At 42.9% G+C, this 14,320-nt stretch overlaps 2 protein-coding genes across 2 annotated transcripts; both read right to left on the minus strand.

Annotated features, from left to right (window-relative positions):
* Positions 1 to 17: 17 nt before the first annotated feature.
* Positions 18 to 8,972, minus strand: LOC134825775 (N-acetylglucosamine-1-phosphodiester alpha-N-acetylglucosaminidase-like; the record flags this gene model as incomplete). Its single annotated transcript, XM_063837981.1, has 4 exons — positions 8,807 to 8,972; positions 4,153 to 4,306; positions 3,807 to 3,959; positions 18 to 128 (listed from the first exon to the last, which is right to left on the minus strand). Coding segments are annotated over exons 1-4 (580 nt in total), but the record flags the coding sequence as incomplete, so codon positions are not given.
* Positions 8,973 to 9,805: 833 nt separating this feature from the next.
* LOC134825776 (nucleoside diphosphate kinase-like) lies at positions 9,806 to 12,495 on the minus strand. The gene is made up of 4 exons (XM_063837982.1): positions 12,468 to 12,495; positions 11,899 to 12,012; positions 11,546 to 11,740; positions 9,806 to 10,005 (listed from the first exon to the last, which is right to left on the minus strand). Exons 1-4 carry the CDS (start codon positions 12,493 to 12,495, stop codon positions 9,806 to 9,808), a joined length of 537 nt encoding a protein of 178 aa, XP_063694052.1.
* Positions 12,496 to 14,320: the final 1,825 nt, after the last annotated feature.

Here is a 14,320-nt window from a genome sequence, read left to right on the forward strand (position 1 = left end):
GACCAGCCAAATGATACCCTGTACCAAGTTAACCCACTCCAGGTTGAGAATGTGATCTTGTGTCAGGTACCCTACAACTATGGTACCGTTACGTAGAATACCAAGGTTGGGGTTCATTAGTCCTTTACCTGTGGGGATATTTTATTTATGTGGAGCATGCACACTGTACATATACTAGGGGGTTCCAATAGTGAATAGGTTGTTTCATGTTTATGGTGAATTCTCGTTTGACTTTATTGACTTGATACGTGATCATTTACCGTAACCAGTGTGTGACAATATTGTAATTTTAAATGGACTGAGTGTTTTTAACAACATGATTAATCGTTTCCACAAAGTGTTATCTCTATCAGATGTAAATGTAACTTCATTATATCTTCAAATATGTTGTAACTTTAGCCATGATAAAAATATGTGCCGTGAGTAGGTATAAAACTATTAATAATTGCAGTGTCAGAACTCAGAAATCGAAGCCTAAGAAGTAAAGGATTGAGCTACTCAAGTGGAAATTATACCAACATTCCAGCCATAGAATTAACAGAATAGTAAAACACAAAAACAGTAGAGTGCTTCGAGATAAGAGGGGGGGGGATCATGTTATTTTTTGTCCGTTTTTGTCCGTTTTTGTCCGTTAATTTTTGTCCGTTTTGAAAATATAGCTGCCAAACGGACAAAAACGGACAAAAACGGACAAAAATTGTAACTTTTGATTTAAATTTTCTCCACAATTTGTAACAGGCTATCTGCAGAAATGGGTAGCCCGGTTAATGACCATGGTCCTTTCTCAAACTTTTAATCTTCAATTAGGCACAAAGAATAGTCTACACATTTTTTAATAACATAAAAAGGGATGAAAAGTTTTATTACTGGAGAGTAAAACTTTGTTAAACACAAAGATTCTTGAGCACATTTTGAGTCAGACTCAAATGCGCTTAAAAACATTTTAGTATACGGTATAACAATAAATTATGTTAACAATAACACCAACAATAATTATACAGGGTGGGCCAAAAGTCAGTACCCATACGTTGGCCTTTATAGCTCAGTCACTGAGTGCCCAATTTAAATACTTCTTTCTGGTATGACTTAGTACCACCGCTGGTTCAAGGAATTTGTCAACTCGAAAAATATTCGCGTTCATTTTTTTCAAATGGAGGTTCATTTTCACATTTATTTGATAGTTTGGATAGTCGGATCAAGCTAAATGTTATTGAATTGTGTTTGGCCATTCGAATTACGTTTGTCCTGAAAGAATTAGAACTGTAGCTTCTCAGATGACCGAGATATGAAGCATAACGAGTTTATTCATTACGTGTGATCAGGTGATTGGTTTACCTAATCACGTGATAAGGTGCCCCCGTTAACTACCCCGTTAAACATTATGGGAATTGCCCAATTAAGGTGTCGTGTCACGGTGTCACATAATCACCCAGTCAATATTGTTAACGAGATACAGAAAATGCTTGATAACTTCGTCATTTCTAATCCGTTTTGCCTCATGTTTTTAGATCATATGCAACATTTGATAATCTACCGCCCCTGAAAAAATTAGGCGTTCAGCATGTTCAGAGAAAACAATATAGGTGTTTTAATATTGAATGGGCGTGGTCTAAAATATTCGAATTTTCAAATTTTGACGACGGAATCCTTGAACCAGTAAGTACAGTATACCATCTGCAAAGCAACAGCTCTCAAATATAAAACACGGCGGAGCTATTGAGGCCAACGTATGGGTACTGACTTTTGGCCCACCCTGTAAATTGAACAAATTATTGAGAGATGAAAGAGAGGAAAAGGAGGAGGGGGGACTGAGGAGGGGGACTGAGGAGGGAGAGGAGGGGGGCTGAGGAGGAGTGAGACTGAGAAGGAGAACTGAGGAGGAGGAATGAATAGGAGGAGGAGAAGAAGGACTCAAGAGGAGGAGGACCCAAGAGGAGGAGGACCCAGGAAAAGGCCCCATGAGGAGGACTGGGGAGGAGGAGGACCGATGAGGACTGATGAGGACTGATAAAGAGGACTAAGGACGAGGAGGAGGAGGAGGAGGAGAAGGACTGAGGAGTGAGGAGGAGGACTGATGAGGAGAAGGAGGTGTATGAGGAGGATAAGGAGGAGAAAGGAGATAAAGGATGAGGATAAGGAGGACTGAGGAGGAGGACTGGTGAAGAGGACTGATGAGGAGGAGGACTGAGAAGGGGAGTACTTAGGAGGACTGAGGAGGGGAGGACTTAGGAGGAAGAGGAGGATTGAGCAGGAGGAGGACTGAGGAGTAGAAGGAGGAAGAAGACTGAAGAGGATCAGGAGGACCCAGGAAGAGGAGGAAGAGGAGGACTGAGGAGGAGAAGGAGGACCCAAGAGGAGGAACCAGGAAGAAGAGGAGGAGGAGGAGGAGGAGGAGGAGGAGGAGGAGGAGGAGTGAATAGGAGGAGGAGGGGGACTGGGCAGGACTGAGGAGGAGGACTGAGGAAAAGGATGAGGAGGAGGACTGAGAAGGAGGACTGAGCTGAGGAGGAGAACTGAGGACTGAGGAGGAAGAGGAGGAGGATGAAGAGGAGGTGGACCCAAGAGGAGGAGGTCCCAGGAGGAGGACCCAGGAGGAGGACTCAGGAGGAGGAGGAGGATGACTGAGGAAGACTGAGGAGGAGGAGGAAGCATCTAAAGATCTAAATATTATTTCCATTTTTGTTATTTTTGTCCGTTTTTGTCCGCTCTATTTTTTGTCCGTTTTGATAATATAGGGTTCCGAACGGAAAAAACGGATAAAAAACAGGATCCCCCCTGGAGGAGGAGGAGGAGAAGGATGACTGAGGAGGACTGAGAAGGAGGAGGACTGAGGAGTACTGAGGAGGATCGCTGAAGAGGATGGCTGAGGAGGATGGCTGAGGAGGATGACTGAGGAGGATGACTGAGAGGGAGGAGGAGGAGGACTGAGAAGGAGGAGGAGAAAGAGGACCCAGGAGGAGGACTCAGGAGAAAGAGGAGGAGGAGGACTCAGAAGGAGGAATGAGGAGGACTCAGAAGAAGGAATGAGAAGGAGGAGAACTAAGGAGGAGGAGGACTGAATAGGAGGAGGAGGGGGACTGGAGGAGGACTGAGGAGGAGGAGTACTGACGAAAAGGATGAGGAGGAGGACTGAGGAGAAGGACTGAGGACTGAGGAGGAAGAGGAGGAGGAGGACCCAGGAGGAGGACTGAGGAGGATGATGAGGACTGCAGAGGAAGAGGACTGAGGAGGACTGAGGAGGACTGAGGAGGACTGAGGAGGATGGCTGAGGAGGATGGCTGAGGAGAAGGTGGAAGAGGAGGAGGAGGAGGAGGAGGAGGAGGAGGAGGAGGAGGAGGAGGAGGGGGAGGAGGAGGAGGAGGAAGAGGAGGAGGAGGAGGAAGCATCTAAATGTTATTTCAATTTTTGTTATTTTTTGTCCGTTTTTGTCCGTTTTTGTCCGCTTTATTTTTTGTCCGTTTTGAAAATATAGCTGCCAAACGGACAAAAACGGACAAAAAAACATGAGCCCCCCCCCCCCCCCCCCCATAAGAGCAGTAGAGCCCCTCCCAGATTTTTTATGGTGATCGAGTTTCCAAATTGTAAAATGTCACCATTTTTCACCATTCGAACCCCCCTTACATAATCTACATAATCTATAATCTCTAGTTTACGTGATTAAATCCTTCCGACTGCAAAATATCAAAACTTTAAGTTGATAAAAACAAGTGATTATCAAAAATCTCAGGTATAAACGCGAAGGGGGACTTTGTTTAAATAAACTCTCGGTAACCATTAGTAACTATTAGTAACTCTCAGTAACATACCATTGATGACGAGACGACCATCACTGTACATGTTCCCCAGGCAGTTACCAGTGGTCGTGTTAAAGAATCCCCCGTTACTAGCGTATATACAGTTGTATTGTTTAGCTGACTCTGTTAGGAAATTTTGGGTGGTGGGGTTCGAGGTACAGGATCCTGGAGAAGTACGGGGTAATGTAGTTATGCAGGAGCATCTATTAGCAAATTAGCAATTAGTAAATTAGTAGTAATTAGTAAATTGCTGGAAGTATAGTATTATAAGGACGTTTAAGAAAATACTGCAATTTTATTCACAGAGTGTTAATTTATGCACCCTAAGCTACAAAAAGGCCCAGTTTATAAGTCTCACCAATAATATCAGGTTCGTAGAAAGAGAGTGTGTCACGTGGATTGGAAACAACAGCCACGTGACCGTAAGCGAACCGGTGAGGGTAGGAGTTGGGAATGTCATCCTCGAATGTCTTGACTTTTAAGGGAGCACCTTGAGTGCTCTGTTCTGCTACCTGGGGTGTTAAGTTGGGTGAGGTTTGGACAGGAGGAGAACGAGATTGTATCAGTATTCAAGATATCCTTGTTAGAAAGAATTTCGTGGGAGAGTGGGATATTAGCACATATCAAAACCTTTAGAATCACGGCCACCCCAGTGCGTGTTTCTAGCTCTACTCCAAAAAACCAGCTCATATTTTGTCAATTATTTTTACATGGTCACCTCGACTAACTGTTGTTAACAAGAAGAATGGGAAGCTTAAACCCCAAACAAAGCTCTATAACAATACCATCCTACCTTACAACACCTGACAACATTCAGGTAAAGAGTGCCAGGAGAATATTCTTTATTTTCAGACCGTACAAATTACCACGTTAAGATCTGAACTAGCTCCCTTCAACCAAGAATTAATGCACGTGTTTGCAACCTGGTCAGAAAAGCTGACGAAGAACAAAGACCGAGGTTCGAGTCGTGGAATAATAAAAACAAAGAACCAGCAGACTAGCCGTTCTAAACAGTGAACATAGGAGTATAATAAAATAGTACGTTTCCACCGTAAGATTTGCTGGAAGGATTATAAATAAAAAAACGTGTACAGAATGCTCCGGGTGACTCGCACAGAGAAAGGGATTGAACAAAGACAGAGGTACCCACAAAAAAGCACCATTATATACGCTCAATAATATAATATAATAGTAATGTAATACGCTCAGAACTTAAACAATGCTGTTATTGATGAACGCTAACTGGGCAATAGCCCCGCTCGCTCCAGTCATGCGTTCAATTTTCACTATATATAGTCTTCCCATGACCCAGACAATCCCATATTTCTGAGTTTTCCTGTGATTTAACTACTTTTAAAGAACACATCCGAAGATGAAGGTCCTGCTGTTGTTGATGTTGGTTGCGATGATGAGACTCGGAGTGACTCAAGAAGGTGGTGAGGGTGAGGAGGAGGGGGATGCGGCTGGTGACAGGATACCCTGTAAGGACGGTTCCACAACAGTCTCCGAAAGGGACTGGTGTGATGGGTACTGTGACTGTAATTCCTGTGAGGATGAGGCAGAATGTGACGGTGGAAGTGGAATCACATCGGTGGAATGGGGTGAGATGGCCGCCAAACTTAACGCTAAGCTACCTGGAGGAAAAGTGGCAGTAATGACGCACCATCTTCCCTGGGAGATCGCCTATTTTGTGCAACGTGCTTGGGTCTGCATCTTGCACCAATACTGTTAACTGTATCATTTTATTTTTCATGCATTTAAAATAAAATCAAGAATCGTTTTATTTTGTTCCTACTCAAGTTCCATTAAAATGTTTAGATTCACATAAACATGTATCTAGTTCTTGAAATATTCTATGCAGGGTCAACAAAACGGTGTCAACAAATAAAATGGTCTATATCTATGTTATATTTTAAACTTTACGAAATCCCCCCGGCAACGGACCAAAACCTGACCCCTTCAATGTCACCAATTTCAGCTCGCAAATGGAGTTGAAACCTCGCCATTTTTAGCAGGGCTGTAGAAAAAGGATAACATTCTTAGAATTTTTATTCATACATAAAATCCATACTTTTTACGGTACAGAGCTAAGATGATGAAGAGAAATTAAAACAAAACTGAATTTTAAAATTTTCTTGAACAAAGCTTTCGACTAGCGGATTTCTAGTTGTATATACTTTTTAATATTTTAATATTTTAATCTAGCCATGGGGTAGTAATTCCCCATACATCGTGGTCCGGTATAATATCCCAAATACCACGACTTAACTTAACAATATTATAAAAATCCACAAAATACAACCCTAACCTCGTACTAAACTAATAAAAGGTGTTGTAAGGCTGAAGTTTGGATAAGGGGATAACAAGATTGTAGCAATATTAACGATAAAAAAGATTCCGTGGGGATGTGGGAAGGGCTTTATTTGCACATTATATCATCAATACGCTATAAATCACGGCCAACCCAATTCATTCTAGCTCTACTCCAAAAAACCGAAATTATTTCATCAATTATGTAGATTAAGGGGGGGTTCACCCTGATTTTTTTGTGAAACTTGGTTTCGAGATAGCCAGTTGACCAACAAACTAGGACCAGTGACCGAACTTTTGAAGGGGTCCCGGACCCCAACTGCCAAACGGTGACCGCGTTGCAGCCATGCCCATATTTGGTGCAAATTAGGCCCAATTTAGCCAAATACCCTGAACATGCCCAAAATCCAGATTTTAGGTGCTCTACTTGTAGCTAGTGGTCCCCTGAACTCGTATATGAATTTTCATCAAGATTGGACAAAAAATGACTGAGTTATGAGCCAAAAACCATATGACCATATTTGGGCATACGCACCAAATTTGATCTATTTTGGCCCATAAATTGGTCAAAAATCAATATTTTTGAATGAAACTAACTTTATATGGAAGCTAAGCCTATACTACACATTATCTATGATTATCAGCTCAGTATCTACCAAACTGTGGATTATGTGGTCAAATAATCGCAAAAAATGAAGAAAATCGCCCATATCTCAGTTCGCGATATTTGCAAAACTGACTTCGCTCAAAACAATAGAACTCAATAGGGTTTCAATATTTTTACATGAAATTTTCAGAATCAACGTAGAATCGCATTTCGATCTTAAGTTTTGTATTGGAATTTTGAGTTAGGCCTTTAAAAAAATTTGGCGGCCAAATTCCAAAATTTGCAATGCAAAATTCAGAATTTGGAAAATTTCATGTAAAAATATGTAGTATAGGCTTACCTTCCATATAAAGTTGGTTTCATTCAAAAATATTGATATTTGACTAATTTATGGGCCAAAATCGATCAAATTTGGTGCGTATGCCCAAATATGGTCATGTGGTTTTTGGCTCATAACTCAGTCATTTTTTGTCCAATCTTGATGAAAATTCATATACGAGTTCAGGGGACCACTAGCTACAAGTAGAGCACCTAAAATCTGGATTTTGGGTATGTTCAGGGTATTTGGCTAAATTGGGCCTAATTTGGAACAAATATGGGCGTGGCTGCCCCGCGGGCACCGTTTGGCGGTTGGGGTCCGGGACCCCCTCAAAAGTTCGGTCACTGGTCCTAGTTTGTTGGTCAACTGCTATCTCGAAACCAAGCTTCACAAAAAATCAGGGTGAACCCCCCCCCCCCCCCCCAGCAAACAGCTGCTCTTCCACCACTTTTCTCCCTGTTCTACTGAAAACACCTGACCACATCCAGGAAAAGAATGCAGGACAATATTATTTGTTGTTCAAACCATCCAAATTTCCACCTAATACCACTTTTACAACTGAACCAGCTTACTCCAACCAATAATTAATGCACGTGTATTGCCACAAAGACTGAATGTTCGAGTCGTGGAAGATTAAAACCTGACCTAATATAAAGAACCAGCTGAACTACCAGAGAGGAGTAGAATGAGAAGCACGTTTTCATTGAGAGCACTGTGAGATTTGTTTGGAAGAGTAGAACTACCAACACGTGCAAATAATGCTCCGGGTGACTCGCACCGAAATATGATCAGGAGGTTGAACAAAGACAGAGGTACCCACAAAAAAGCACCACATGTGCCCCGCCCAGAACTCAAACAATGCTGTTATTGATGAACACTAACTGGACAATAGCCCCGCTTGCTCCAGTCATGCGTCCAAATTCACTATATAACTACGTCCTCCCATGACCCAGACAATCCCATATTTGTAAGTTTTCCTGTGATTTAACTACTTTCAAAGAACACATCTGAAGATGAAGGTCCTGCTTTTGTTGATGTTGGTGGCGATGATAAGACTCGGAGTGACTCAAGATGAGGGTGGTGAGGATGCGGCTGATGACAGGATACCCTGTAAGGACGGTTCCAGAACACTCTACGAAACGGACTGGTGTGATGGGTACTGCGACTGTAATTCCTGTGAGGATGAGGCAGAATGTGACGGTGGAAGTGGAATCACATCGGTGGAATGGGGTGATATGGCTGCCAAACTTAGCGCTAAGCTACCCGGAGGGAAATTTGGTTTTCAGACGAAAGATCTCCCAATGGTCGTATCCTACGTGATTGGACCTATTCTATATTATGTTCCCCGTGCTTTCGATTGCATCATACACTTTGGTAACTGTTGATAACTGTATTATTTCATTTCTTTATGCATTCAAAATAACATTAAAGATTGTTTTATTTTGTTCACCAAATTATTAGTTTTTACTTTTAAATTCACAGAAACATGGTTCTTGAATTAATGTAGGCTCAGAGTAGCAATACGGTTTCAACAAATGAAATTAGCTCTATATATACTACAAAAGTTACTACTAATTTTCCTTTTTTCTAATTGAGTAATTGGAGCAACTACTCGTTCATTCAGAAATGCCTAATATAAACTTAACTCACAACAATCCACACAGTGACACTCTTACATTAAATTCTAAACTTAACTTATAAAACTCTAAAACTAAACTAATAAAAATCTTAACTAATAAAACTCTAAAACTAAACTAATAAAACTCTAAAGCAAACCTCAAACGTCTCAGTAAGAGTCTTGTTGTCATGGCACTGCTTCACAAATCTGAGAGATCTGGGTGAACCGTGAGAGGAGGAGGAGTAGGGCGAGAGATCAGAGGGTGTTGAGGGGGGTAGGAGTGTGAGTAGTAGTAACCATACCGTCACATGGTTAAACATCTATCATCCTATTGTTGTAGTTACAGGTGTTACAGGCTCTTAAAAGGTGTTACAGGTCCATTACAATGTACATTTTTTTTCTAATCTACGTAATATTGATCTAAAAGGGGATAATTGGTTGAAATTTACTAAGAAAATTGGCTTCTTTGTTAAAAAAGGGATGTAAAGACTGATTTTTGAATGGCGATTATTAAATTTGTATTTTTCTTTTACCAATCATCAGCAAACCCCTCAAACTTAACTTAGTTTACCATCGAATTTGCCGACAGTCAATGTGGTACAACCAAGTTGAATGATTGGGTGGTTGTTTATGGGCCGCATAGAATATGTCGAATGCTAATTATTTCTTCTAGCAGCATGAATGTTGAACAAATAGTAGTGTTGAAAATATTGGAAACTAACATTCGACACTTATTGACTAGAACTGCTGTTTTCTTTAACTATGTGCGTAAGTCACATTTTGGGATTTTTCAAATTTTTGAGTTATTTATTTTACCTTTGTTTTCAGTAAGAGAACTGTGTGCGTAAGTCACATTTTTCAAATTTTTGAGTTATTTATTTAACCTTTGTTTTTGGTTAGAGAACTGTTCCGAAAAACCTTAAAATTTGGGGGAAGGATATACTGTTATAAATCGGGTGTACGAGTTATTCGAACTTTCGCTTTTAAGCAATAAAACACAAATATGCTAAGTTTGCAAGCTAACCCACGAATAAATAACATACTTTCACATTTAAAAGATCCTAAAGGCTAAAAATCTTCGAGCTATGCGGCACTGGTTCGACTGAGTGCAGCACTGCACGTGACCTGCGCGCACCACGTGACACAACACGTGATCTTTATTCGTAGATGTGGACGGAGTTAGACTGGACGTAGCTCTGTACCTCACCTTCCCCGAACCACATTGCAATCTCCTTCTCAGCGTTCTCCACGGAGTCGCTGCCGTGACAGATGTTCTTACCCATATCGATACAGTAGTCTCCTCGGATGCTACCAGGTTTGGAGTTCAGAGGGTTTGTCTCACCCAACATTTGTCGTCCTGAAATAGGAGGTGGTAAAGCTGCTCCTAGAGTACTGAAATAGGAGGTAGTAAAGCTGCTGCTAGAGTTAATTGACGGTTGTGATTCAAAATTATCATTTTAAAAACCCCTACTTAACTCAAACTCAGATATTTGGCGGTTTTTTCCTTTCCACGCGGTTCTACTGTTAATATATAAATACATCCTCTCCAACTTGTATTAGTACACTACTTTATTCACACCAGTCATTTCACTACATTAAACTGATTGAGGTTATGCCCTTTGTACATGCTGAAGCGATATGCTATGATGAGTGGAATATGAGTTAGGATCAGTTTGGTCCGTTTCATGGCAAAAACATTTATATATAAATACATATAAATTGTACATCCCGTTAAAACAGATTTCAATATATACATTGTATATTGTACAGCAATATTTGTGTCTCGGTAGTGCTAAAGTGCTAGTTCCTTTGTATGATCACAGCAGATACTCATTACTCAATAGTCTTATTCGTACACATCACTAAGTCAAAGTAAAGTGCAGAGAAATTATTTCACGTGTCTGAGATTAATAATTGTGAGTAGGTAAAATATGAAGAATGAGACATTTTAGAATGAGTAATTAGATTAGATTTAATGAAATCTAAAAATTTTACGCATTCTCTGCAGTTCCAGTAGATACTTGAGTCAGTCTTTTTGCCGGCGTTCAACAATTTTTTCAACACTATCGAGGAAATCAGCTGCATTTTTTCTCTAGATAAAACAACAGAATAGCAATAATGATGCTCTGGATAACTATGTTTTGGTCATTAATGTGGCATATTATTATCAAACACAAAAGCTTTGAAAGTATTTAAGCTGTTGGTAAGAAGAAGGGTTTTAGTTTCGGTAACACGATCAATGCACTACAACGCATACTGACTTTATGAAAATTCAAGGGGGGGGTCCAACTACAAAAAATACGAATACGAATTTCAAATTTTAGGGGTGCGTTCGTATTAATTCGTATTAATTCGTATTTTTTACCAAAATTTTTTTACTCTTGAAATAACGAAATATCCCAGAGAAATGGATCTATAAATCCATTGGTATTCTCCGTTGTATCTTTGTATATTACACTGTATGACATCAGAGAAGGTAAATAAGACGCAGCAAAACTGGTGAACAAATGAAAATACAATACTACGATTACCTACTAATTAATAATTGGAGTTTAGCTGCTTGTCAATCTCACGTAAGCGTGTGTGTCAAAATCACTGGGATATTATCACAATTCAGATAATATTATGATGTATTAATTGTGATTTATAAAGGTCTTTGAATGCTACATCACAGAATATTATTGCCAAATACGCATTACGCATACTTTTAAAATCTGGTAAGTTGGGTCCCTACTTCCTAAAACGAAATTTAATCAGCTTCGGCTGAACCCATTATATATTATAATATATAGACTATATATAATGGCAACAGCTTAATTTCCTTAGGATTAAAAATAGAGAAAAACTTCAAATTCTCTTAGTGATCTTCAAAACTTCTTTTGATAGGAAAATCTTACCATCTACATCAGACTTCACCCAAACATGATAGTTCTGATGGGTAGAACAAAAGGAGTTAGTGGGTACACAGCAGACAGACGACCTGTCAGCCTTGCTGAATATATGCGATGTTGACATGAACAGAGCCGGAGCCTGCCCGCGGAACTTGACAGCTTGCTTGAATTTTTTCTTGTCGAACCAGCCCTTGTCACCAACTGATACACGTTTACAGTCTATTCCAAACGATTCACATGGCCAAGAAAGTGACACCCTGGCGATACTGTAGCCTTTGATTCTCCTTTGGCGTGTATGACCTGCCATCGATGACCGACTGTCGTTCATGAACGTCTCAGCAGCAGTATCAACATGGTACCAACGGCCGTGGCCGCCGGTTGTGAGAACTCCAGTTGACTGGTTATAAATCTCCATTCATCATCATCATCATTGGGAGCCTCAAGCTCAACCTCTTCCCTGTCATCATCATCAACTAGAGTGTAACAGTCGGGTTCAGTAGCTTTGTGTGAGCACGAATCATATCCTTCCCCATGTCGATGCCTTTCCTGAGTGCTTTCCTAAGTTTCTTGAGGCTGGTGTCTCTGCCATTGTACACCCGTGTTTGGTTGGGATTGGGAATCAGTGTCTTCCCCCGAGTGTGTGCAACGTCATGCGCAACAAGATGGCTGCCTTTCGCATCAAGCTCAAGGCACCGATTTTTCCTTGCTGCCCCGTGCACAACCAAAGCACTCGATAGGTTCGTCTGGCGTCCTTTGCGGAAGCCAGTGCGAAGGAAAGCAAACAATTGTTCGCAAGAGTCGGAAACAAAATGCCATGGAGCAATATCACAGTCCTTGTACTTAGTTGCACATTGGACTAGATAATGAACCATCCCTTCAAGGCCAGTTATAAGGTCCTGGAACGTTGGAGCCGTGATAAAGTGTTTACCTTTAGCCTTCCATTTTTTCGCAAACATGATCCCCTGAAGAGGAGGAGGAGAACTGAGGAGGAGGAGGAAAAGGAAGAGGAGGAGGACTGACGAAGACTGAAGAGGAAGGGGAGGAGGACGAGGACGAGGAGAAGGAGGAGGACGAGGAGGACTGAGAAGGAAGACGAGGACGAGGAGGACGACCATGAGGAGGACTGTGGAGGGGAGGAGAACTGGGGGATGACTGAAGAGGAGAAGGACGAGGAGGACTGATGACTGAGGACTAGAGCGAGGACGAGGAGGAGAACGACTGATAAGAAGGAGAAGGAGGAGGAGGAGGACTGGGGAAGGACTGATGAGGAGGAGGTCTAAACAAGAGGAGGACTGAGGACGAGGAGGACTGAGAAGGAAGACGGGGACGAGGAAGACGACTATGAGGAGGACTGAGGACGAGGACTGAGGACGACTGAGGATGGGGAGGAGAACTGGGGGGATGACTGAGGAGGAGAAGGACTGAGGACGACTGAGGAGGAGGAGGAGGAGTAAAAGGATGAGGACTAAGGACGAGGAGGACTGAGGACTGAGCACGAGGAGGAGGCCGACTGATAAGAAGGAGGAGGAGGACTGGGGAAGGACTGATGAGAAGGAGGTCTGGGGGAGGACTGAGGAGGAGGAGGATGACTGAGGAGGAGAAGGAGGAGGGGGAGGAGACTGAGGAGGAGGACTGGGGGAGGACTGAGGAGGAGGAGGACTGAGGAAGGAGGAGGAGGACTGAGGAGGAGGAGGACTGGGGGAGGACTGATGAGGAGGAGGACTGGGGGAGGACTGAGGAGGAGGAAGAGGACTGTGGAGGAGGATGTGGAGAAGGACTCAGGAGGAGGACTCAGGAGGAGGACTGAGGAGGAAGAGGAGGACTAAGGACGAGAACGAGGACGACTATGAAGAGGACTCAGGAGGAGGACTCAGGAGGAGGAGAAGGAATACTTAAGAGGAGGAGAAGGAGGACTGATAAGAAGGAGGAGGAGGACTCAGGAGGAGGGGAGGACTCAGGAGGAAAACTCAGGAGGAAGAAGACTTAGGAGGAGGAGAAGGAGGAGGAGGAGGAGGAGGACTGGGAAGGACTGATGAGAAGGAGGTCTAAATACGAGGAGGACTGAGGACGGGGAGGACTGAGAAAGAAGGCGAGGAGGAGAAGGACGACTATGAGAAGGACTGAGGACGAGGACTGAGGAGGGGAGGAGAACTGGGGGATGAGGAGGACTGGGGTTGGACTGATGAGGAGGAGGTATGGGGGGGGGGACTGAGGAGGAGGAGGATGACTCAGGAGGAGGGACTGAGGAGGAGGAGGAGGACTAAGGACGAGAACGACTATGAAGAGGACTGAGGAGGAGGACTGATGAGGAGGAGAAGGAAGAGGAGAAGGAGGAGGAGGATGAGGAGGAGAAGGAGGAGGGGGAGTAGACTGAGGAGGAATTGGGGAGGACTGAGGAAGGAGGAGGAGGACTGAGGAGGAGGAGGAGGACTGGAGGAGGAGGTGGAGGAGGAGGACTGGGGAGGACTGATGAGGATGAGGACTGATGAGGAGAAGGACTGGGGGAGGACTGAGGAGGAGGAAGAGGACTGTGGAGGAGGATGAGGAGGAGGACTCAGGAGAAGGACTGAGGAGGATGACTGAGGAGGAGGAGGAGGACTAAGGACGAGAACGAGGACGACTATAAAGAGGACTGAGGAGGAGGACTGATGAGGAGGAGAAGGAAGAGGAGAAGGAGGAGGAGGATGAGGAGGAGAATGAGGAGGGGGAGGAGATTGAGGAGGAATGGGGGAGGACTGAGGAGGAGGACTGAGGAAGGAGGAGGAGGACTGAGGAGGAGGA

This window comes from Bolinopsis microptera, unplaced genomic scaffold, assembly GCF_026151205.1.
Source record: "Bolinopsis microptera isolate Bmic1 unplaced genomic scaffold, MBARI_Bmic_1.0 sca79, whole genome shotgun sequence".
Lineage (NCBI taxonomy): Eukaryota > Metazoa > Ctenophora > Tentaculata > Lobata > Bolinopsidae > Bolinopsis > Bolinopsis microptera.